This window comes from Apis dorsata, unplaced genomic scaffold (assembly GCF_000469605.1).
Source record: "Apis dorsata unplaced genomic scaffold, Apis dorsata 1.3 scaffold_87, whole genome shotgun sequence".
Classification (NCBI taxonomy): Eukaryota; Metazoa; Arthropoda; class Insecta; order Hymenoptera; family Apidae; genus Apis; species Apis dorsata.
In genome coordinates this window covers 637,568-664,309 of record NW_006263385.1, presented here as the reverse complement: position 1 = coordinate 664,309, position 26,742 = coordinate 637,568, and the positions used below count along the sequence as shown (strand labels likewise).

General features: G+C 32.2%; 1 protein-coding gene across 25 annotated transcripts in view; it reads right to left on the bottom strand.

Moving 5' to 3' along the window:
- LOC102672923 (TLD domain-containing protein 2) overlaps positions 1-26,742 on the bottom strand; it is a 194,062-nt gene that overhangs the window by 23,806 nt on the left and 143,514 nt on the right. For 14 of the 25 annotated variants that reach the window (XM_031508465.1, XM_006611362.2, XM_006611364.2 and 11 more), the window contains 12 exons: positions 18,477-18,702; positions 16,161-16,318; positions 15,672-16,064; positions 15,365-15,586; positions 14,928-15,284; positions 14,711-14,859; positions 13,586-13,756; positions 12,610-12,776; positions 11,416-11,451; positions 10,413-10,575; positions 4,218-4,449; positions 2,333-2,419 (listed from right to left, as the gene is read on the bottom strand). In XM_031508465.1, the coding sequence (XP_031364325.1) occupies positions 2,333-2,419; positions 4,218-4,449; positions 10,413-10,575; positions 11,416-11,451; positions 12,610-12,776; positions 13,586-13,756; positions 14,711-14,859; positions 14,928-15,284; positions 15,365-15,586; positions 15,672-16,064; positions 16,161-16,318; positions 18,477-18,702 (2,361 nt within the window). Of the gene's footprint in view, positions 1-2,332; positions 2,420-4,217; positions 4,450-5,189; positions 5,621-10,412; positions 10,576-11,415; positions 11,452-12,609; positions 12,777-13,585; positions 13,757-14,710; positions 14,860-14,927; positions 15,285-15,364; positions 15,587-15,671; positions 16,065-16,160; positions 16,319-17,000; positions 17,026-18,476; positions 18,703-26,742 lie in introns of those variants that run through there. The other 11 variants (XM_006611353.2, XM_006611357.2, XM_031508466.1 and 8 more) reach the window with 11 other exon arrangements.

Below are 26,742 nucleotides of genomic sequence, written 5' to 3'. Positions count from 1 at the left end.
TTCTTGAAGATTCTTCATAAAGTACATTTACGATTCCAAAGTATCCAAAATTCAGAATTCCACTTGTTGGAGGAAAGAATGATTGAATGAATTAAATACGTTACATTGAATAATAAATTTCTCTAAAGTTTCAAAGTTTTGGAAATCTAAAAGAAAAAAATCGATCGAATTGCAAAGATTTTCCTTCAATTTAGATGCATCAATTTTAGATGAATAATTACACGACCTGTTTTCATTTCCATTGTCACTGACGTCAACGGATTCTCCGTTGAAAATAATCTTGGCACATTTGCAATGTCTTTATATAATATTTTTTTTATTTTTACGATAATTTAAAAGAAAGAAAAAAATAAAAAGAAAAACCTCAACCAAAAAATAAAAAGTAGAAAGTTCGAACGAGTTCCAATTATTTTTAACTCCGGTGACTAGTTAAATATAACCGTTGCTCATTCGTTAATTAATGGAAAATGATAATTACGATCACGAGAAAGAGAGATAAAGAAGGCGAACTAACAATTATTCTTATACAATTTTCTTACAACACAGTGATAAAGCCACTTGTTTATTTTCAATCCAACCCGTGGTTGTAAAATCGATCATTGTAACGAGAATATCGACGACGATAAACGCTCGATAATCGCGCCTATCCCCCCTTCTTCCAACTCGAAAAATTCATCGAAAAATTCATCGAATTGGAAAATAGGCAGCAATTGCAATTAACTTTCAATAATAGCGATTGATTCATATAGCTCTTATTGTCCCAATAATTTACGACCGATGAACATCTCTATTTGGCAAACGACATCGGAGGAGCGGAAGAAGTGACGTGGACGAACCGTGAAGGCGACCTTCCGGAAATAAATCGGTCACCGAGCAGCATCATCCGAGAAATATTCTCTTTCATTGACTTTCCTCCGGAACGGGGGATCATCTATGATGATGATCGAGTTTCTTAGCTTAGGCGATGTGTGAGAAACGCGTCGATCGGACACGAAGTTCGAAGAAATAGTGGATTATTTTTAAACGTACATTTCGTTATAAGCAAACGCTCGTTATTTTCGGTCTTTTCGATTCGTATACGTTTCTGATGCAAACATTTTCGAGAGAACGATCCATTGACCGAGATATTGGCGGAAAAATTTTGTAAATTATCAATGATAATATAAATTTTTTTATCAAATTGTATCAAACGTTTGATACAACAACGAGTCAGCGTTGCAAACAACGCTCCATTTTCACTTTTTCTCGAAATGTATCTGTAGCGACGGTGTTTATGGTGCGAAGCCACGCCGTGTTATGGCGGGGAATCGGTGTAAAAAACCAGATCAACGAGGAGAGGAGACAACGAGCGGAATCCGGAGAGTTGAGAGGACGTGCATTTAATATTCGAGAGACACAGAGGTATTTCAGCCTGAGAGGGCGTTGGACCGACATTCTAAATACAGAAGGGAATGTTAAACGCTATTTGGACGGCGATTAAAACCGCTTTGGAACCGTGGCCGAAGCAAAGGGTTCAAGAACGATGATGAAGAAACTATTTCTGTCCCGACGTGTAGTATATCATCGATATAATCTAACGAGAAAGTCGGCTTAGTCGGGATAGTTTCATCCTCGATCTAAATAGATCAATAGATTTGAAATTGATGTTTCTTAGTACTTGGGTCTCGTAAAAATTGGTGGTTAAAAATATCGAGTGGAGTTGTATTAATAAGTTTATCGGCATTCCTTTAACCCTTACAGTTTCCAACCTCTGCAAGTCTAAAATAAGAATCCCCCCCCTCGTCTCGAATTCTTTCAAAATTTATACAAATGATTTAAAACTACAATTTTACAACGAAACAGTATATAAATATTTACGAGTGATTTCACTTGGACGATCTAAATATTAACAACGATTAAAATATTACGTTATTATTTTCATATAACCTATTATTTCGTATTACTGTTTTTTTATTATTAATCATTAAATGTTGATTAAATTTCCCTATAAAGAAAAACTTTGTTAATAACATTCAATATGTTCCCCTATTCGACATTCGTTTTCATCGATGATTTCCTCATCGATTGCAGAAAATCATTGAAAAATTATCGATCGGTGAAGCGGCAAAGCGTAATGGCGAACAATCGCAGAGAGGAAACGCTGAAACGTTTGTGGGCTAGGCGTTAACATCGCGTGACAATGGTGCACCGAGTATACCCGAGTATCCACTTGTAGAGGGTGTGACAGTGTAAAATAGAAGGTGCGTTTTTTCATAGTTAAACATCGAGCAATCTGGATGGCTAATTTGTATATCAAACGATCGAGAACGGAGGATTTGGGGAGAATCGGTACCTCCGGGTCCTGGTTCTGCTCGGAATCCGCCGATGTGCTCGACGTCTTCAGGATGCTGTACAGCTTTACGTAGGGGGCCTTGATCAGCTGTTAGCCAATATAATCGGCCGTTTTTAGCGCTTTCTTTGCCTGGATTTCCACCTGGATTTCCCTCCATCCTCGCATCGATCATGATCTCACGCGCGTGAAAAATTTTTACCAAAGATTTTCGAAAATTCGGTCGGAAAATTCTTTGTAATCGAGTAACTTTAACTTTTACTTTAATTCTTGGAGAAAAATTAGCTTCTCGAAAAGGCGAGATTTTTTTCGAGAGAGAAAAGAAAGAAAAGAAAAAATTATTAAAAAATGGAATATCAGAGAATTATTCAATAATTCTCTCTATCGATAATTTTCGAAGAATATCGATGCAAGGATCGAGAGTTCACTGGAAGCACTAAGGCTAATTTTCTCTTGTGTTTCAGAGAAATGAAAAAGAGAAAAGAAAAAAAAAAATCGGCCATAAAAAAGAAAAAAGCTCATATAGGAGACATACGGTGCTCGATGGATCGATGGATGAGGATCGTCGATTATGACGATGACATTAATCACTGTGCTCTGAAAGTGACGCGAGAAAGAACGTGGAAGAATGAAGAAGACGAAAAGCTGTGCGAAATCGGGCAACCAATCGATAAACACGCGATGATGAGGAAAAGAAAAGAAAAGAAAAAAAAAAAGAAACGAAAGAAAGAAAGAGGAAAGAAGACGGTGAAGACGAACAAAAGCTGAAGAGAAGAATGCTCGACGTGTTAACTGCGTTAACACAAGCTGACTAAACCAAACTGTGATTATAACACTCGTTGACAACGATGAATTCATGAGGTGCGTCGAACCTGGGTGCATAAGGCAAACGTTCGTAAGACGAAGCGAGATGAGCCAAAGAAATTATTCAAATTATTGCAAGAATGCCGATGATTAAAGAGTAATTAAATCAAATATGCGTTTGTATGAGTCGATTTCGATGATTGATCACACGTAATCACGCTGAACGATCAACTTATATAATAAAATATGTCTTATTCAAAATGGAGTTCTGTGTACAGTAGTGCCCAGAAGAACTTAACTGCCGTTCTTTTTTCACTTGCTTAATCGTTATGGGGATGAATCAATCCTGAGAATTGAAATTCTCAGTCATTTCAGATTTTGAGACAAGGCGTGCGTCTATAGAATGCATCATAAAAAAAAAAAATATAAACCGATACATTTAAACAGTTATTCGGGCATTATTGTAGTAAGTTGGAGATCATTTTTAACCATTACGAGTCATGGTATTATTTTATTGTTTGCAATAATATAATGGAAATGATGAGGTTTATAAATATGAGAGTTTATAAGTATGTTAAATCAGGTAATGTGATTTCTTTTTTATAACTATACTTAAAATCAATTTATAATAAATATTTGTTGCTTCAGTTGTACGATATTAAAAGCAATGATAAGAAAATAGGATAGAAAAATTTTTCAGATATTATATTGCAATTAAGTAAAATAAATTATAGGTGAATCATCGAGATAATCACTATTTACATTTCTCATTTTTTAACCTATATTTTTCTACTATCTATGACGACTTTCTTTTTTTTTTTTTTTTTTTTTTTTACTTAAAATTCATCGATCAATGATAAAAAAATCTCATTACTAATGCACGACTTAACATACGATTCCCAATCGTGAATATCATTTTCGTCAGAATAAATTGTTCGGAAATGATAATCGAGCGAGTTCAGCGTGCCAACGTAAAGTTTTGATGATTCGCTTGAAAATTTCCATAAAGAAACATATTTCGAAGATATATCCGTATAAAAAATAAATAATAATAATAATAATAATAATAAAATAAAACGCTCACCTCCCATGATTCTCTCGTCAGCTCGGATATCTCGTCGCTGTCCTGACGAGATTTTCCTTCCTCTGTGGTTCCTTCCCCTGCTTTTCCAGCCTCGTGTACACCCGATAATTCGGGCGACAGATCCGTGTCGGTGTCCAACAGGATGTACCCACGTTCCCGCCAATAATTCTCGTCGAGCTCTCCATAAAGCGAGGGCACCCACGCATGGATGAACCTGTAGAGGTCGTCTACCCTGCGAATAACAGGAACACGCTTCGCATTAATCGACAGAATTACGGTCTTTTTTCTTTTGCTTCCCCATCCCCTCCCTTCTCCAATAATCGTTTTACATCGCGTGTCTTTTATCAAGCAAATATAGAAAAATTACGAATGACTCGTATCGCTTCGATAACGATAATCGTTTTACGTAACATCGATTCCTTGCCTTGCATTGTTTCCGATACACTGTTCTGTTACGTCTGATTTAATTTAACGTGGCACGAGGTAATAGGAATGGAGTTTTATGGGTTGTTATTTATGGGAAACGTTGGAATTAATTTTGAGATTTGGGTGGTTTTGATTAACGATGAAATGATGTTTCTTTTCAGGAGATTTCTTTCTTTTTTGTTATTATACAGAATTTCGAACATTAAGAAAAAACAAGTTGTGGTACATACATAATTGAATACATAAATAATCGTAAGTTGTAGAAATAAAATAACTTGAAATAAAGTAATTTATTATTTCTTAGAATTAAGAAATAATAATAATTTCGAATAAGCTTTTGATTACAATTTTTTTTTCTAATGAACGTGTGTTTTCAAATTTTAATCCGACGATGATTTATTTCAAATTCTTAGATTTCAAAGTTTTAATCGATATATATATATAAGGCCAGCGCTATACACGTTTCCAGCCATTCGAAATTTCAGATTTAAAAGAATGCATTCAACGTGAATATAGAGAAATAAAAAGTCTCTTTTATCAAACTACCTTCGATTGACGAACGGTATAATGTTCTGCATAGTGTTCGTCACACTCTGGTTGTACACGAAATTCATCATGTTGCCGACACTGCTCAATGTCCAATTCATTTTGCCGCCTCGTCAGGTATCGTACACGTTCACGTTCGAGCACCTCTATCAAGATTGAAGAATTGACTTTCTCTAACCGATATACACTTGTGCTTCAAACGTCGACGACCATGCAAGGTCGTTTCCTATTTCCTCTCTAACACTTCGTTTCCCTTTCTGACTGTTGCAAAATATTTTGCAATCTTTATTTACTTTGATTAATATTTTTTACCTACTTTTGAGCACTGAACTATTATAGTTTCGAATTTATTTTAGAATCACGAAAAAGAAGAGTCCGTGATGTACGTAATGGTGACCCCGTAAAACATTTTCTACAATCGAATTGAACAAACTTGCTTAAAATTTTATATTCTGATAATAATATTCATATCACATATTTTTTATTTAAACACACATTTGAAAAATACGTTGAAAATTTTATTATTTTTTACTTTCAAATTTATTTTAAGATCAAATAGTTACTAAAATCGAATAGTTACTAAAAGCGTCCGTGATGCAACTGATGTTGACCCCGTGAAAACACTTGTCAGAGTCGATTGTACAAAATGGTGTTTAAACTTTATAAGTTAATATATCACACGATTTTTAAACACAATTTTGTATACTGAAGTAATATCATTTATCGTGATCATATTCTTTAGAATTTATTTTAAGTTCAACAGGCTACAAAATAATACGAACGTGATGCAACCGATGAGGACCCTTGAGAGACACTTGTTAGAATTGTGTTGGTAGACTGTACAAGAATTAGACGAGTGAATCATTCGGAAATTATGTATATTCATTATAATTACCTGTGATGACGTAAACTACTGTGCAAACTACTGTGCAAACTAATGTGAAATTTTAATTTTTTTTTTTTTTTATGCGAATCAATTATTCTATAAATATCTATTATATTTAATATAAAATATTATAAATTATAAAAAATTACGATATTTCTTGCAAAATATAAAAATCGAAACAGTTTATAAAAGCATATAAAAATAGAACAGTTTTTTGATTGGTTAAATTTAACTTTGAGCAAATACTTTATCTACTCGACTTTGCCTATACTTTATCTACTCGATTGTTCGCCTTACGATAATTCGTATCATTGTCACCTGTTATTGTTTTTTTTAATGGCACATAACAACTTTATTATAATAATAATCATTTAGATAGATGACAAAGACTAATAAAATAGTAATAAATAATAAATAATAATAGTAATAAAATAATAATAGATATTTAAAATCAAACGTTGTATTAAAAAATAAATAGCTTATTATCAAAGTGTACTTGTTATAAAAAAAAAAAAATAAATAAATCATTAAAAAATTGATAACAATTATGGAAAAATTTTATCTAAATTACAATGCAAATTAAGATATGTTACTCATAGTTTTTTTTTATATATTTTCCAACACAATATTATTATCAAATTATTATTATTCTATTACAAAATTAATTATTACTTATTATTCCTTTAACAAATACACGAAAAAAAAAATAAACACTTCCTTTTTACAAATTTTATTCTACACCAAAAGCAATCGGATGTTCCTCTTTCTAATTAAAAAGCAAACTATTTCATTAAAAAAAAAAAAAATCTTAAAACTCTTAAATTCTTCTTCGATCTTCTCTTCGAAAGACAATCACAAGAGTTTACAAATTATTCAGTTCATTTCCGATATAACTCACGTAATGTCTTCCTTCTCTAGTGTCTTTCGAGAACGAATCTAAACGAATTATCTAATCAACACGCATTCGTTATCCTCCACCTCTTCTTATCGCGTCAACTCAAGTACGTCACTATGTTGCTCTGTACACATGTTTCGTGTAACGAAACATTTTCCAATTTCCAATGACCATTCGGTGCAAGACGATGTTATTCTAAACGGCAGTTCAGATCAACGGTATGCAAAAGAGAGAACGTGAATCGCGTAGGTTAGACGCTTCTTCGACGCGTTACCTAATCTCTGACTGCGTGATGACCAACACAGACCGTTCTCTCTCGATTTCTCCCGCTGTGCAACACTCTTTATTGTTATATGAACGTGTTCACTAGGTCAGATATGTGTATAACGGATTTGAGACGCGATTGCAAATCGACGATCATTGGTGTGGTAGGTAATAACGATTAAAGTTTAATGCAAGTTTTTTCTTACGTCTGAATTTCAATTGATAAAGATTTGGTGAGTGGTAATTTTAAAGATTAACCTTAAACTCTCTCTGATTGGGATTTTGAGAATGATTATTAGAATTGTTAACGTTTTTTTGAAAATAATAATAAATGTTATTAAAATTTTAGAAAGTTAAACTCAAAGTTTTGGAGAATAATAATTTAGTTAAAATTTTAGAGAATCGTTCCGAGTTTTTAAATTTTGTATGAAACAATTCTATAAAATGATTCTCATGATGCTATTCGAAGATTTCTTATTTTTATTTCAAACTGAAAATCTATTTTTAAATGACTATAATTGTTCTTGGGCAAAACAATAATTCTAAAAAAATTATCTACATTTTTAAAGATTTGTTATCTAAATTCTATATTATGTACATTTTAAATTCTTATTCTCATTACTTTTTTATACTTTGTACACATGTATCTTGAATTCATTATTCCTCTTCTCTTGTGTAAAGAAAATTAAAATAGCATATTATTATTTATTACGTAATGATAATTCAATTATTGCAAACAAGCTATTATAAACATGTTCATTCCAATTATCATACGTGCTAACATAAGAATTCACACAAAACTATCTAGTTTCTGTTCTTCTTTCAAAATATTTAATTGCAAATTAAATTAATAGATTATTGTGTGATAAACTCAAAATTGCTTTCTTTTTTACTAAAATATCATTTTTTTCTGACCAACTATATTCTATTGTTTTTAATTGTTGATGACAACACTAAGAATGATGCTAGTCACGCAACAGAACTTCATTTATCTAAACTTGTTGAGCGATAAACAATTTATATAATAAAAATTTAATGACGCTCTTCACCAGTTACAACAGATAATTTCGATAAATGTATAATTCAATCATCATATGACATTTCGATAAAATAATAGTTCAGCTTGTTCAAATTTCATTCAAAACCTAAGTTTTACCAATTTTTCGATAAATAAAACACATAATAAGGAGCTTTCTGAAAAAAAAATAATAGCCAAGAAATATATATATATATATATATTTTAAACTTACTTAATTCAGTTAATTTTGATTTTTCTTATGATCCCTTTTTCCCAAAAAGCTCCTCAATTAAGTCAATCAAACTTGATCCCGATAATCCCGATATTATACTATTAATAAATACAGAAGAAAGAAAGAAGAAAGAAAGAAAGAAAAATTCACGAAGGAGAAACGACTTTTTTTTTTTTTTTCAACTGACACGTGGCGCGTCTCCGATGCGTTTTCTTCGCGCAAACAGACTAGTATCGCGAACATGAGCATCGAGCGGAAAAGTTATGGAGGCACGTTCGATGATACGCCAAGTATGTCACGTGATTTCTCGCGCTTACTTCTCACGTGTAACGTGTTCAACTTGGATATTAATTAAAGATCGGCTCGATTAACTCGAGAGACGTTCGAGTAATGAATGGATAGTTAACTTGAAATATGTTCGACTACTGTGAAGATTCAACTCGGTATTTCTTTACATTGATTGAGAATAAGATTGGGAGCATGCAAGTGTATAATTATTTGAATTCAAAAATGATAAAATTGTGATGATGACTTGAAATTCATTTCAGAATTTTAAAAATAAAATTTTTAAAAGTCTTGAAAATTTGAAATAGATTCAATTAATTGTTACTCGTCTACGATTTGTTCCAGATTTTTTTTAGAAAATTTTTTTAATATTATCCGTATAATTCATCACAATATATATGTATGAATAATCACAAGTTATCAGGGTAAAAATAAAAAATAAAAATGTTAATATAATTGATTGAATAATAATTCATCATAGAAAAACAAGATAAAATATATCTATATTTTACTTGACTCAAATACAAATTTAAATAGTGATCATAAAATTATCATAAATTAGATTTATAAACTAAATGGAAATTAAAATTCAATTTGAATTTACAACATTAATAGGAAAATAAAAATTGATAAAAGAAGAATTGCTATTGATATAGATTATTGTCTGCGTATTAAAATCGATTGCTAAACAGAATATATCTTCACACATGACCTTCGACAATTGTCGATCAAAGATTACAAGATGTCATAACGCGGCCATTATCATTTATCTTAGAATTTTATTAGTTTATATCGAAGTTTTGTCCAAACATCTCGAATCAATAAAATAGAATGAAGAACGTGGAACGTTTCATTGAAGTTGACGAACATAAAACGCAAGGCGATCGTATAAATAGCAAGCACGATGGCGATTCTCGAGACCTATTTTGCCGCTCTTACAGAGAATCACGTGTTTCGCTCTTTTTACTTTTTGGCCGGTCTAGCTTGCGAATGTGATATGAGGTGTGAATTTACAAAAATAAAACACGATCTTGCAAGAATTACTCACTTGGAAACGTTGTACGAGAATATTTTATTGGTTAGCCGTAAAAACGATTGATTCATTCCCGTTTCCGGTTCCTAAATTCGGATCCCGCGGAAATCGCGTATATAAATAAAGGTAAAGAAACACGTATCTGCGAAATGATATTCATACATAATGATTTTTGTGGAATTTCTCTTGAAAATTTTCCACAAATTTTGTGATAATTGAGAAATAATTGAAAAAAATCGAGAGAAACTGAAGACAGACAATTGAGAGTATTAAATACATATGAGAGTATTTAAAATACATATTATGATATTATTCTAGATGAATTTTCTAAAAAGTAAATATATCTGTCATCTTCTAACAATAATTTGAATTTAGAATAATTATTTAAATTCTTAGAAAATTATTAAAATTATTAATGATAGAATTTTGATAATATTTTATGAAGGATGTATTTTAAAATATCTTACTCATCTTCTTTTATATCTAATGAAATTAGGCTATGTATTAAGATCAATAATAACATTTTTATAATTGAATGAAATTTTCAAAATGAGAAGAGAAAATAAAATGTATCATAATAATTTCCCAAAGAAAAGAATGTTTTATTTACCTATTACGGGGTATGCTGAACCAGTATTCAGGCCGTAATTTCTTTTTCCCGTAGCTCATAATAGGCGTCGAGCGTGGAATTTTCTTATCTTTAGGTCTTCCGGTTCGCAGTCTCAGGTACAATGGAGGATCCTCGCAAGAATGGGCTGGTCGTGGTATAAGTTCTAAATAATGCAATAGAATGATTCATTAATGCATACGATTTTTTTATTTTGATAATTAATTATCTTATTAATTAATTTATTTGATATTCGCAATAATTATGCGATATTCTAATCAATTTACGACTTTTCTAATCAATCTTCCGACAAGACACACAATATTTAGATATTGAATACACTTCGTTTATAAATATAGAAAGAAAAAAGAAAAAAAAAAAAATTAAAAAAAATAAGGGACAATATGCAAAAAGCTCATTTCTAGAAAATATTTCAAATTAAAAGCATCGCATTAAATTATATCGCAGACAATATTTTCTCTTAATCGAAATTAAGTTGTTTAAATATTACAAATGAGATCGCGAGAGCATCGACAAAATTGTATTAGAAACAATATAGATTAGAAACACGAGAAAACGGGCACAACAATACAGATGAGCAAAAAGTGAGAAACAGCCATGAAAAAATTGATATTGTATCGATGATAGGTGATCAAGATCCGACGTAAAAAATTGCACAACATCGTTGCCGTAAAAATTACACGAATTATTTCTAAAAATTATTACACAAAGAGAAAGAGAATAAAATGCATTCGTGTGCAAGTGCAGTGGGCAAAATCGAATGGAAGTTGTGAGTAAAAAAGTTTTAGAAAACATATAATTTAAAAATTGTATGATGTACACATAAGAAGAAGAGAAAGTTGCACAAGAGACTTAAAAAAAAAAACTAAAGGGGAAATAAAAATAGATACAGGTGAAATTAACAATGTGAAAAAAATAACGTTCTTTGGACACATGGTGAATTTATACAAAAGGGATAAAGCAAGCTAATACAGTATGAACCTACCGAGGCCTTCGAGTTCGGGAAAATTAGGTGCTTGGACTAGAGGGACAACAAAACATATGATATTTCTGCATTAGTATGAATTCATTGGCACTTGATCGTGAAACTCTTTCTCCTATTTTACAGAAATAATTTCCAATTTTCCATTTTTTAAATATTTTTTAACATTTAAAGTCTTCATATGAGTTTACAATTTATAAATATATATATGAATTGTATAAATTAATATTTAAGGATATAGCACAAAGAGTTTCAAAATCGTGAAGACATAATAAATTTCTCGTTTAAAATTAACGATAACGATTTTAACAATGAAGAGACTCGAGTTTGGAATCTGTGACGAGAAACGAAAACTATGACAGAATCCAAAAATTATACGATCGTGATAGAAAATTATTGTTCCTCGAATTTGTGTCAGGCATTTAGAAAATACTTGGAACAATATCAAATTCTCTCCGATTGTTTATTCAAAATGATACGAATTCGTGGAACAATTGTTCACGGGTAGTGGCACACCGAATAGTATAAGATGTAAAAAAACTGGAAATTACAAACGAGTACAATTTAAAAACCATATAGAATATACGAGAACTACGTTAAAACGTGTAACAATGTAACGTAAGCGCATTTGGTTAGATAAATTATTGAATTTTATTTTTGTCTGTTTTGGCGATGAGAGAGTGTGAAGAGAAAAACTATCTAATTAGTCGAGATCGGATCCAAAGGCGCTCAAAAATTCGAATAAAGGGACAATAATAAATGCACTAGCAAAATAACATCGTTTAAAAAGCCGTCTATACATACGAGCGAGTGCAGTGCGTGGTATGTAATTCCGTTTGCCATCATTGTTTCTTTCATGTATATTCGCGGCTACGTGTAATTAATTATAGAGTTATCGATCCCTTCGAAGGGTGTTTCTTTGTTGACGTAGGCTCTTGTGCGCGCATAATGATCTTTCTAACAAAAATTATCTAAACACCTTGGAAAATAACTATTCTACGAATAAACATTCCATGAAAAGAATCACCCAACAAAATGAAACACTCTATAAAAAAAGTTGAAAAGATATTTCGTGTGAGAATCTGTTACATTGTAATATCTTTCATTGGATTTAATCATTCCGAAAAAAATATACAGATTGAAATATATTCGCGTTCCATAATTCAGGGAAACTGATCAATTCCTCTGGACACTTACTGTCAAAACTGACAAACAATTCGGGCATATCTTCGACAGAGACCATACTACGATAGTCCAATCGAGGAGCCGTTGTCGAAGTTTTGCTACCTCGACTACTGTCCACGCTGCTGCTACCTGACGATGTCAATGGTTGCTGTCTGATGAACGTGCCCACGGAAGACCGCCTGAAAGAAAGTGATAATGTTAGAGAATAGGCACAAAGATGTTTTCAAAATTGCGTTTCAAAATCACGAGCACACGAGATTCTCTGATTTTCGTGTTCCCTGTAATTTCGAAGCAATGTACATCAATATACAATATGGTGAAGAGCAATTAAATCTTAAGGGAAACAACAACATTCAAGATAAATGTTAAAATTGTATCCAACGTGTATGCATCGTGAAATAAAGTTCAATGACTGCTCGGGAATATTAAAACGCTGTGTTTCTGATTGATCGGTGAATCGTGTGTTGTTTGTAAGCGATACACATTATTCGATCTTGGTGTAGTTTCTGAAAAAAAATGATGGTAAGTTTACCTGAAAAGCGGAAGAACAGAGGAAGAATGTTTTTTCTCAATCTTTGAGAAAGATTTAAAAAAAAAAAAAAAAAATTGAAAGATAGGATGAAGAGTGTTGTTTTTGAGAAGCTGGAAACAGTGAAATTTATGAAAAACTAAAATAATTTTACTTATCCTATATACCAAACAATCGTTTGTTCATTAAAAAACTTATAAGAAAGGACATTACAGACAAATGAATGATCTTACACGTAATTATGGGAAAACAGCTAGAAACAAACTAGATATCTAAGAAGATAAACGTTTAATAAAAATAATATAAAATTTAACAGCCAATCAGAGATAAGAAGAGGAAGATAGAGAAAGAGCAAAAGAGAGCGGAACAATAGTGGGCAAGAAAAAAAAATATAAGGACAAAGTGGATTAATATGGATACAGTATAAACTTGCTGGTTCATGACTGGGCCTAAACTCACCCTATAAGCCCTCCTGGACCAGGTGAAATCTGAGGATTGCTGGAGTCCTGGGAGAGAGAGGAGGCGGTAAGCGGAGGTGTTCCTCCAGCTCTACCGCCCCCACCGCTCTCTTCGCTGGGAGTTTTAGCAAACAGGCCCGAGCTAAAGTCACTCACCAGGTTGATCGGCGAGCTTATATCCACCACCATTACATATTCTTTGTTAGTCACATTGGAAACGATAGTTAAACTTTATTTTTAACACAGATTTACCATCACAGTCTGATTGATAATACTGTCTCAAAATGGTAATAAAAATAACCAGTATTTCCTATAAATTTTTAGAATCAAAATTTACTATACTTATACAGCTACTGAATCAAATTAATCGCTAAATACCATTTCAAAAGTTCTCTTATAAACTTTAATCAATGTTTTGTACGATTTTGATAAATATACTAGCTTTGAATGACTAATTTATTTCTGATATAGTATATATCTACAATGCTAATTAATAAAAAAGTTTGAAAAAGAAGAAAAATGGGAAAACAAAATTGAAAAAAACGGACTATGATGGTACAAGATTATTGAAGACAAGGACGTAATTGGAAATGCCACACGTGCCCATTCCTTTGATTTCTTTACTCCATTTAGAAATTAAAAAAAGATATATCCCAAAGCGCGTTTCGCAAATGCAATAAGCCGCTTGCTTCTACGCGCAAATTTCTAATAAATATTCTATATTAAAATAAATGAGGATATTCATAATAAAACTCGTTTCTAAGAACTATAAAACGTTTTTATTACGTATGTGCGTGATATAAGCAATTCGTTTCATTATGAATAGCCTCAAGTACGCTATAAATATTACTTTTAGTTCTAAAAAATTTCAGCAGAAAGCAATCATACGAAAAACAAACGTTACATCATATAAAGGAGGCCAGACCATTGAAAACCTTCCTTGTATATAAAAAGTATGCAAAATTATTTTTTCATTGAATTACTGATTTCTAACATACACGAATGATGAAGTAAAATATAAAAGCATATATGATTAATTTTTGAACAAAATTATTGTACCATATAAGATACAAGAAAATTTTTATAAAAATTTTATGGACTTATAAACAAGGATAATTATTATCACCTTGAGAAAACTTTGCTGAAAACTGATGAATGATGAGAATCCGCACTATTAGGAAGGCTCGAAACTTTATCAGATCCAGATTTATCATCTTCTTTTTCGCCAGTTAATCCTTCCATCCATGACAAAGGATATGATAATCGTTTTAACATCTGAATAATAATTGTCAAATAAGATAAGAATTAGATTAAATATATAAATATATAAATTTTAATATTACCTTATTTTTACGAGTCTCTTGTTTATCGTCATCTTTATGTTCTTCATCCTTCTCAGGTTCCTCTGCATTACTGTCTAAGCTAAAAGACACTGAACTCGCCTTTTTCCTGCCGTTAATAGCAGAACCACTATCTAGCGAATCAGTTGTTACGTTCGTCGGAGCAATAGTAATAGGAGGGACCCAATCTGAAGATAAGACAATATCTGCGTCTGAATATACTTTCTTTGTAGGGTTAGGCTGAACTACTGGGAAAGGGGGATTAGGGTCACGTATGTCAATACCAGAGTCGTGGCATGACAGTTTGACTAGAGATCCTTCTTCACCTTCGGGAATCACCTTCGATTTCGCAGAATCCGTCTGTAAATATTAATCTTTATTAAAGTTTGAACTTCGATAAAGAATTTTATATTGTATTCCACTAATAATGAACAACTAACTTTGTCAGAATTTAAAGAATCTTGTTGTTCATCTTCAACTGGCCATGGATATTGATCTTTACTAGGAACTGGCCAATGATGGTCAAGCATAGAACGTCTACGTTCCTCTAACGTTCTACTTGCTTGACCACCACCGCTCACCTCTTTAATCTCTTCTTTCTCCTTTTCTTTCTCTTTCTCCTTCTCCTTCTCTTTTTCTTTGGTTGTCATTGTATCTTCTTCCTATAATTTTAATAAAAAATTGGAATTATTATTGGATAATTGCTTTGATATAAAAATTTAATTTATTAAATATAAATTAATGTACATTTTGGAGATTGGTAGGAGTAACAAGATCTCTTTCAAAGGCCTTTGGAAAAGCGTCTCCATCTCTCTCGGTATAACTGCATACGTTTTCAGCATCATCCGCTGTTAATTCCGGAAAATTTTCCTCCTTTTCTGGTGATTGACATTTCACATTCTCAGTTTGCGAAGGTTTCTTCATATAATAAATTTCTGGCTTCTTATCTAAATTTCCAGATTCCGTATGTCCAACACGCATATGCGCGATATCGTAGTAAATTGCAGCATTCACTACAAATTCCATTGGTGCAATAACACCATAAGATTCAGCTCCATGTTCAATTACAAGAGGATCAGAGACATTAGGATCAAACATTACTGCATTCGGTGTAACTAGCAACACTCCACCAACAACACCCTATAAATAAAAATAAAAATAATTTTAATAACATAAAAGAACCAATAAGAAAACTCAAAGAAACTTTATACAAATAAATTGAGATATAAACTTTACCTGACCATCTGTGATATGACGAACAGTAATTTTTAGAAATCTTTCTTTGAATGGCTGTTCTTCCTCTTCTATAACTGTATTTGTAACACCAAGAGGTGTTTTTACTCTTTCCATATGGCTTGATTTGGGTGATACAGGCCTCAGGTTATCCAAAAGTTCTATAAAAAATAATATAACATATAGACTTTTGATCATATTAATTATTTTGAAATATTTTTTATAAAATAGAGATTACATATTGAAAGAAAAAATTACATATAATATAATATGTAAGAAGTTTTAATATTGTAAAAAGATATAGTAGTTGTCTTATCATATTTAATTCGAAGCGTTTTAAATTTTAATTTACGTGATGCAATATTTAAGTAGTAATATTGAACTTAATAAGAATAACAAATACTAAAAAAATGACATAATGATTATAATACTTGTATTTTATATAAAATAAAACCAATGTTCATTTATTTTTCATTTATTTTTCAATAAATTATAGGTTATGTTTGATGCACATAATAACGCCATATGCTTTTCATAGTTTACATCATGACGTCGATCAGCTGATATATTATATATATACATTCAGTGAAAAAAGATTAAAATAAAAATGCATTAACTTTTCAAAAACTATTATATACATAGAAATAAATATAACATAATTTTTTTTGTTTGAAATAACTTAAAATTATTAAAATTAATTATTTGCAAATGCACACAAAGAAATCGATTAAATATATTTAATAAATTATATATTATTATGTATTTCTCCAATAAATCGTAGAAAGATATAAACGCAATTTAATTAAATTAAATTTTAATTATTGATTAAAATGTCTGGCATACCTGATATAAATAGATGATGAAAAAAAACGAACAAAATGCGCGGGAAATAAAGACAACAAAGAACATGTGAAGAACTTTAAAAATCGATTTGTCATTTTTTTTTTTATATACACACATATATATATATTAAAACTATACATCTTTTTTTACAGAACATATTTTATGTTTTTGATGTTATATTTAGTTGTCCATTCTTTTGAGTTTACGAACATTAAGCTTCTGACATGACAGTGTAAAGTGGCGCCATCGAATAATCAATTTATAGTTACTGCGAATCTCTTTCTCCAATATATTTTTATATATTTGTGGATATTTTTACTTCAACAATTGCCATCAAAATGTTTTGTTATTTATTTATTTGCATCAGGTATACTATTTTTACTCTTATTATATACTCGATTACTATTTCACTATATAAATAATAATCTATCAAGAATGTTTCTAACAGCTGTTACAAGTCACAATAAAATATCTATATCAAAACGCTTCACCATCAAATGTAAATCGAAAACAAAATTGGCGCGAACGTCTTTATGAATAATGGAATAGAAAACTGAATGGTACGTATTCAGGTAAGTCGCATTGACTCACCTGGCTAAATATCAAGATGAATTGGGTCTCGATAATATCTGACTATACAAAGTGTCACGTAGAATGTTAATATTGATATATTGCATATATCGAATAGATAAGACATGGCGCCTGTGCTTGCTAAACTAAATGTACAATTCTGACATATACTGTAACGTTCTCTTAATATTAGTTTTTGCATTGAAATGAAAGCAAATTTCGCCAATGACACAGAAAATTATATATAATATAATATTTTTTTTCTTTCATTTTCATTTAGTTATGTATCGAATTAATAATATGATATTAAAAAAAAAAAATAAGATATTAAAATAATACAAATACAAATTCAATACAAAATCAAATAAAAAATAACTTAGAAATAGAATATAGAATAGAATACAATCGAATGATATATAATATATAATGTTTACACATTATGATATTATATTATGATATTTTAATATAAATCTGTATGGAAATAATATATGGAATTGAATATCTTATTTATAATTCTATCCAATTTAATCGTTAATAAACGATTAAAAATCTTTATTCATTAACCAATTAAAAGCAAATTACATATATTACACTTGCAAAAGATAAGATTGCGTTGCGAATATAACATAAAAAAAAATCTTTAAATCTCACGCAACATTGATCTAGTTGTCATCAGCATTGATAATTAACATTGAAAATCAATAGAATATATTAATACTTATAAAAATCAATCATTTTAATACCCTGTCTTTTCTCATATCGCTTACTTTACTTTTTATTAACCATTAATAGGTTAAATAAAATTTCATATATACTATTGGCCAATTTTGAAATCATTTCAAAATTGTTAATAATTCTTTTTTAACGAATGAACTTTCATTATGGTGTGAAATAAATAAAAATTACCTTTTTCCTCTGGAGGTAGGTCATCCTGGGACTCATGATCGTGATAAGGATCCGGACTAGGTGCGTCGGCAGTTCCGCCTTTTGTTTGACCTTCTCCTTCCACGGGTATCCATAACTGCTGGCCAGGGTAAATGAAAGTACTTCCGAGCCTGTTAAATTTGCTCAGCTCGGATGGCGTTGTATCGAATCTCGCGGCCACCGACGTCAGCGTGTCTCTATCGCCCACCTGCGCCAGAGAAGACAAGAATTAGCTACGAATAATTGACAGACAAGTCTTACGAGGAAATACATATTGTTCACGAGTATGGGCGGGATCGTTTTACTAATTTGTTTTGCTAGTTTGTTTCGCATCAGTGATGAAAGACAGAAATAGATTAAAGATAATGAGGAAAGGTAATGCCTATTGTATTGAGGAACGCATGAAACTTCACTTGAGAGTTAGATTTCACTTAGAAACGCGGAAATTGATAGAAAACTATCCGATCTTCATTGACCGGAATTAATTAAGGTATACGATTAAAATCATATAATACAATTTTTGAAAACTTGATCGATAATGTAAAATTTTCAGATTGGTTGAGAGTTTTCACATCAATGACCGCGTAGTTATCCTTAAATGCAAATCACTAGTTAGTATTGCGTGGGAATAATGTACGTGGTGTGGTTCGTTGAATCGATATGAGAATGGTTCGAAAGCCAATCAGGGAGATTATCGATCGCGAGAAGTGGCATGCATCGATGGCGATCCTACATCTGGACGCGTCGTTGACGTGCCACCACAGACCAGGTGGTTTAGAACCCAGGCGAATATCGGTGAAACGCAATTTCACGGACCAATGCTGACGCAACGTCATAAACCGTATCCTTCAATTTGCAAACGTCTGACGATCATACTCCATCGAATTATTTCGCGAGTAACAACTTCATTTCGAAATATCGTATTCATTTATTCATTTGATTCATTTTCAGTTAACAAATTTATTTATACGTGAAAATATGGATAAATTCGAAATGATTCGTCTTTTTTTGATAAATACAAACGAAATATAATTGTTCTCAATCTAAGAGCATATTGATTTAAAAGTTATCTAACCTAACTTAACCTATCTTAATTACCTTGTTTACTACTCCGTTGAACTTCTAAATTGTCACTAGACGATAACCCTAGTGAGTTTCTATTATATAGAGCAAGAATGAAGTAAAGACAATGAAGTTAGATAGGATAAGAAATGGAATAGTTCTACCAAGATAAGAAACATTTGTCATTTTGAAATGTTTCGAAGCATTATGAAATATCATAGAGCAACGTTTATGCAACATCTAACGTCACGATACATTTTGAAACATTATAACGTTATGCGCACAGCAGTTCCTGAAACACAATACCCACAATGTTCGTGTAACGGTTCGCTGTAATGTCTGTGCAGTGGCACCGGTATCGTCTTGCAAGGTTCCCTGCAACGACGTTACGGTACAATGTTCTCTGAAACGTTACTTGTCCTCCGTGTTTCAACTACGTTTAAATGTTTCGTTTCATCTTCATTTCTTCTTTCCCTCCTGTTGCTGCAAAGCAAGATGAACGTGTAGAAAATTGAATTCATGCTTTCACTTCAATTTAATCCCGTGAAGTTCTTTCTTTATCTACTAGAAAAAATACAATCACTTTTTTTGATTAAAGTAAAACAATTCTTTTTTTAAAAATAACGTTAAAAATATCCTTTAATCTTTTTTTACCGATCCTAAATTTTAACGTATCATGTTTCACAAAAAGAATATATCGCAATTATTAATCATTTATATATATATTTTTTTTCATAAGCAAAGTAAAGAAATAAAAATTTACTCCTGAAAGGATTGTTTTACTTTTCTTTTTCTTTTTATTGATCTGAATGTACTCTAAATATATCATAATTTACATATCGAATGTATTAGTGCATTATTATCTTTATTAAAATTCATCTCAGAAGGGTTAAAATATCTCCTTTCATCCGCCTATAAGTACATTCACGCGATAACCAAAAGGACATAACCATTAGGACATTTGCATAATCCGGGCAGAAATGGCGTGCAAGGAGAGATATCGAGTAACAGAAAATTGAAAATGAAAGAGAGGACTCGAGACCGGTCCATTCGTCGGCACATTACTACGGTTCTCTGTATAAATTCATGTTCAATGACCTTTAATGATGCCGTATCATTAAACCGACATCGATTTTCCACGATTTTATAATGATATATTGTCGGTTGGACAAATGTTTAATCAGCGAGCATCAAGCTTCGGATGTTATCCTTGTTAATAATAAGTTTACGGTTGAACATCACGTTGATACAGCAGTACAAGCGAGAGAATCAGCATAGCAATGGCTGACACGATCTATTGCGTGATAAAATTTAGACGTGACAGGCGTTTCAATCGACGACGAACGGACGAAACGTCTGACTATAACACGACTCGATCTACTTCCGCGTATGACAATTGACGCGGTTGTAGTGAGTTTTCGAAGGGTTGAAATCGTGGCAAAAAGAAGGAATATAAATTAAATAAAATAGAATGTAAAAGAGATTTTTAATTATCTTGAATTTGGAAGCGATGTTAAATAAGTTCTTAATTACAAAAAAAAAAAAAAAAAAAATCTACAAAAAGTCTTAACCTGAGTTTTTAATTACAAAAAAAAAAAAAAAAAAAACTACAAAAAGTCTTAGCCCGAGTTCTTAATTACAAAAAAAAAAAAAAAAAATCTACAAAAAGTCTTAACCTGAGTTTTTAATTACAAAAAAAAAAAAAAAAAAAACTACAAAAAGTCTTAGCCCGAGTTCTTAATTACAAAAAAAAAAAAAAAAAATCTACAAAAAGTCTTAACCTGAGTTTTTAATTACAAAAAAAAAAAAAAAAAAAACTACAAAAAGTCTTAGCCCGAGTTCTTAATTACAAAAAAAAAAAAATGTACAAAAAGTCTGAGCCTGTATTTGATTGAAAATAATTAAATTAAAGATTTTAATTTAAATTTAATTGAAAATATAGTTCCATTTGGTAATTTTTTTTTTTTTTACCAAAGAGATTAATGGAATCCTTTGTTTTCTGCATTCCATTATAAGTGAAATAAAAAGAAACGAGTAAGAAGTAATAGTCATAGGTCCTCTAAGAAAGATCATCCAGGAGAAAAAGCGGTCCAACTTGAAAAGTAGGATCGACCGAGGAAGACAAAAAAAAAAAAAGCACGGATCGGGGTGATGAAGCTTTTAAGCTGAAGAAAAAGAAAGAACGTGGAGCAAGGAAAGAAGAGGGATGATTATTTTGTAAAACGGCAGAGTAAGAAGGGTGATACGGCATTGTTTCAGTTTCTGCGTCTTTAGCTTCACAGTGGCTCTCAAAATGAAACATCATTTTGAACAAAATAACAAATATTTATTATCCGAAAAGAATTCATAATTCACTTTTCCGTTTTTCATTCATTATTTTAATTGACTTTATTTACTGAAATTAATGTACTTTTTACGAAGATTTATATCGTAAAAACAACAGATCATTATTTCTGTCAGAGAATAATAACGAAATGCTTTTTAACGTTCTTTCCTCAACTTGTAGTTGACAACAAAATATTACCTCGTTCAAATAAATTAAAAGATCAGACTGTTCTCGAATCGAAACGTTAATCACAATAAGAAGAATTTATTATTAAATAAAACAGCATTTTCACATATTTCTCGAAATCTACTATACTGTAGTACTATAAATAAAATAGCTTTACAAGAGACAATACAACAACAATAAAGTTCTCGTTATACCTCGATACAAATTTAATAAAGGAGAGCCGATTTCCAATTACCACCATTTCATTTCCAAATTTAACAAGAAGAGACGAGTTCGAGAGCTTTGAGAATGAGCACCTCTTTAGGGTGCTCGGGCTTCGAGAGGGAGAGCCATCCCATTCACAAAAGATCGCGCAAGAAAGCACCCGTTGTCCCGATTCTTTCTTCCCTCTTCTTCTCGTTTCTCCACGTAGCCGGGTTACCTCCATCCTCACCCTCCACCCCTTCCCCGAAGAGAAGAACTTTTTTATTCAGGGTCGCCGCGTTTTCGCGGTTTACGTATCCGATAATAACTCTTCCGCGCCTCGACATCTCAATGCCTGCAACACCCCTTCCTTCCCCACCCCCCTTGCAATTATCCTCCTTATCTCTCGCACCGGATGAACCTTTGGATAAGACGTAACAGGGTAACGAGGCGAGGATGGAATTTAATCATCCCTGCCTCGACAAGGGAAGGCTTTGCTTCGAGACAACTTTCATCCCTTATCGATCGATCAATTAATTAATCAGCCGAACCTTTGGATGGCAAACCTTTTATTCCTGGTTCTTGCCAACCGAACAAGTCCTTCGACGCATCAAAAGGAGTGATCGTCTTTGCCTTTAATCTGTCTTGATCTTTTTAATTTCTATCGAATCTGTGTTAGGGTGAAAGAAAAAGAAAAATATTTCATAATTCAAGGGATCTTTCTGTACTGAGATGATATAAATTTTTTAATGATATAATGATAACTATCAAAATGAGTTTTATCTTAATCATTGGAATATTTTGGAAAAATTGTATATAACACATGATATAATTATACAATTCAATTTCAATCATTTGTGATAAATTGGAATGATTGCAAAAAGGGAAGAAGGAAGCTGTAACATTTTTAATTTAGAATATCCTATATATATAAATGTCTACATCGACGAAAGGTAGCGAAAGGTCAAATTTTCTCGTTTTCTATCCATCAGAGATCTTGGAGTTTCTTCGAGCGTGAACAAATCCTTCGAGGTTTCCACCGAAGCGGAGGACCTTTCCAAATGAAAAACTCTGCGCTTTTACTTCCTTCGATATCGTTCACTTTATTACGAACCTCGACTTTTACACGGGCTTAACGTCCGCCTTCCATCAAAAAGCGCTCTTTCCCTCGAATTCTCGCCGAGTCATCACGCGAGTCACTCGTTAACTCGGCTCAATATTTAAAAAGAAAAAAGAAGAGGAAAAAAAAAGAGGGAAAAAGGAGATAGCGAGGATTCGCGACGAAAGACGAATCGTCTTTTCGAGCTTCCTCAAAGGTACGCCCTTTCAGGGAAGATTTCGTAGTTGAAGGTGCTTGAAACGAGCGGTCTTTTTAAATCGCTCCTTTCTGAATAACGAATCGAGATGGCGTTGCTTAATTGGAAAATATATTCCCAGAGAATTGATGGTCAAAGGTGATCTTTAATTGGAAGACACGATGAAAAACGTTTCGAAAAGTATCCTAGATGCGAATCTGTAAACTGTTCACCGTGTGGAGATCTTACAGAAGACTTGTTTCGTAGAGATATAATGATTCAGAAAATTCAACTAATATAATTCAATCTGCATTTATCAGAATTTCGATTTTATTGCGAATTCAGATTTTTCACAAACTCTCATAAGTTTTGCATCTCTTTTACATCCAATAATATGCAAATACACTGTTGAATTATCTCTGCAATTGGAACTTCAATTTTTCGAACACCTTTTCCCTAATAACTCGATCATACAAGGACAAATTATTCTAATAACTCTCTCCAATTTCCCTCCAATTCGACTTTGATCCCAGTGTTCACATTTCATAGAAACCAGTAATTCTCGCGATCTCCAGAAGACACGCACCTCGAACACTCTATCCACGTTCATCATCGTAAGATCGTGCGTCCCAGATGAAGAATAAAACAGTATGGCGGCACACTCGAATCGAATCACAGGCATTAATCGATGCGTAAGGGCAGAGAGCAATTCTAATCGGTTGGGTGGAAGATGAGGATTATAGGGCAATCATGGTCATCGGATAATGGAGAGATCCGGGGGATCGAACTCGCGAGAGAGCTCGGTCGCATGAGAACTTTCTATAACGGTTCGAGCCACTCCGGCTCCAAGTATCTACGTGTTTATGTAACCATAGCTAGCATCGTTACGCGCAGACCCGATATTAAATTGATACCTTGGAAGATTTCGAATCGACCGGTTGAGATTTTCGTATCTCAACTCTTGGAAGAAATCGGAGGATAATCTTGTTAACCAAACAGTCTAACAATAAAACGATGTTTCTTTAAACTTGATTCTTTTTTTTTTTTCAGAATTATTTTCCATGTTCTCAATCATATTGAAAGATTCGATGAAAAAATTAAGTGGAAAAGATTCGATAGTTCAATTCCAAAGTTTTGATTTTGATCAACGTATGCAATTCGTTCGTTTTCTCTTTTTTTCCCAGAGGAGGATAATAGCACGAGCGGGGCAGAGAATAGAGCACTTGCCGCGTAACGAATCGTTGATAAATAGGTAGAAATCTAGAAGAGTTTTTCCTTGAAGAAAGATCGAAAGAAAGATCTATGTGGATCGAGACCTCTACCTTCTGTATATAGGATAATCGGCGACAGAAGGGAAACTATACCGAGAAGCGATCATGCCTCGCCATTTGCGCGTGTATACACACTGTTGTGTATACTAAGCGAATGAAAGTTGCTCTTTCACCAGATGCCAATGGATTTTAATTTGAATGGAATTTTAATTTTACGACGCGGTTGATGCGATTTGAATGACACGATCCCCCCTTCACTCAAATTTCACGCTTCGCGTGATTAAATTATCAAAAGAAATTAAAAATCGATAATGTGAAATTTTAACATTAAAACTGTGAATACTTTGCAAGTACGTCTCTACGGATTGAATGTTCTTGGTGAATTTTATTCTAACATCTAAATTTTTATTTTTTCATTTTAATTTTAATTTAGTTTAATTATTTTATTTTATTTATTATATTTATATATGATATTAGAAAATTATTCTTTATCTCTTTTATTATGCGAAATAATCGAGATTTGGATTAAAAATTTTAATCGAGATCGTAATTGTATCGATTCATTGAATCTACGAGAGTGGGTCGTTGGATAAAGTGGTAGTTGATTTTCTAGTCGTTGGAGCGCGGTTTCCGGTTCCTGTCTCTTTGGCCTGTGACCGTTAAAAAATATCCAGACGCGGAGGAGGGGGAACGAAAAGTATATTTGCTCGAGAAATTTCTCCAGAGAGTTCTTCGAAAGGATTCGTAGTACGCGAAATCACAATCTCACGTTGTTACAAGGTAACAACATAAGATTTGGTTCATAGCTTATAAAAATATATAAAAATATGTTCACAATTAATAAAGATAATAAAGATTATGAAATATACATTTTGGATTTCGCGATATGTGATAATTTTTGAAAGAGATTAAGTCGAAATATATTGAAAAGTGCTAATTACGAATTACACGTTTCTTAAATATCTCATAATGAAAGAAAATAGCGTAGAGCAATCGAGTTAAATGTACACGCTTAATTTCGTAATTTTTTTTATTACACATGCGAATGAAATCGATGTGTCAATTATCGATTTGTTCGAGCCACGTGAACGTAGGCTTTCGATAGTTTAAAAATAATTAATATTCTGCCTCCCACAATATATCGCAATCTTTGAAATCCCACGCTTTTTCTTTATCTTCCAAATGGTTAGATAAACATCGTAGACTTTTAGAGATCTAAAAACAACTTAATTTACTCGAACTCGAAAAAAGAAGAATATCGATACTCTCAATATCAAAATCTATCTAATCGATGAAACCGATCAGAAAAGTAGATCTTCGATGGATAATAAATATACATGATGGATAATCAATAAAAAAAAAAAATTCGTATCAAGAGTAAAACGATAGATCTTTAATGATAATTCAAATTTAGATTGCATTAATGCAACGATCGAAAGTACAATCGTTGGATCGTACAATCGTCCGATCTAACGTCCAATTCTTTCGTCAGAGGTCGGCGACTTTCATAAGAAGCTTCACGATTACTGCATTGCCTCTTTCTCCTCGTGAAATATTGTATCGATTACTGCGTGTATGCGGCCCGTCGAGAAAGTGAGCGTCCATTTGCGAAAGAGACGTATGTGCTCAAGAAAGCACAAGCGTGGCGTTGCGCAACCACCAGACACCAAGGTGCTTGGGTAATTTTGTGTATATATAAATATATACACACCGCATTTCAACCCGTAGCTCGTTTCACCATAGATATATTCGCGCCAAGTGAGATAGTGAGAACTTCCGCAATTAATTTTCCACCGACTTTTCCTTTTTTTAAATATTTCTTTTCAACGATCGTTAATTATTATCCGTTTATTTTTCTGAAATTCTCGCGAATAAACGTGAAATATATAACTCTTAATTATAGGCTCGAGATATAGGATAGGTCG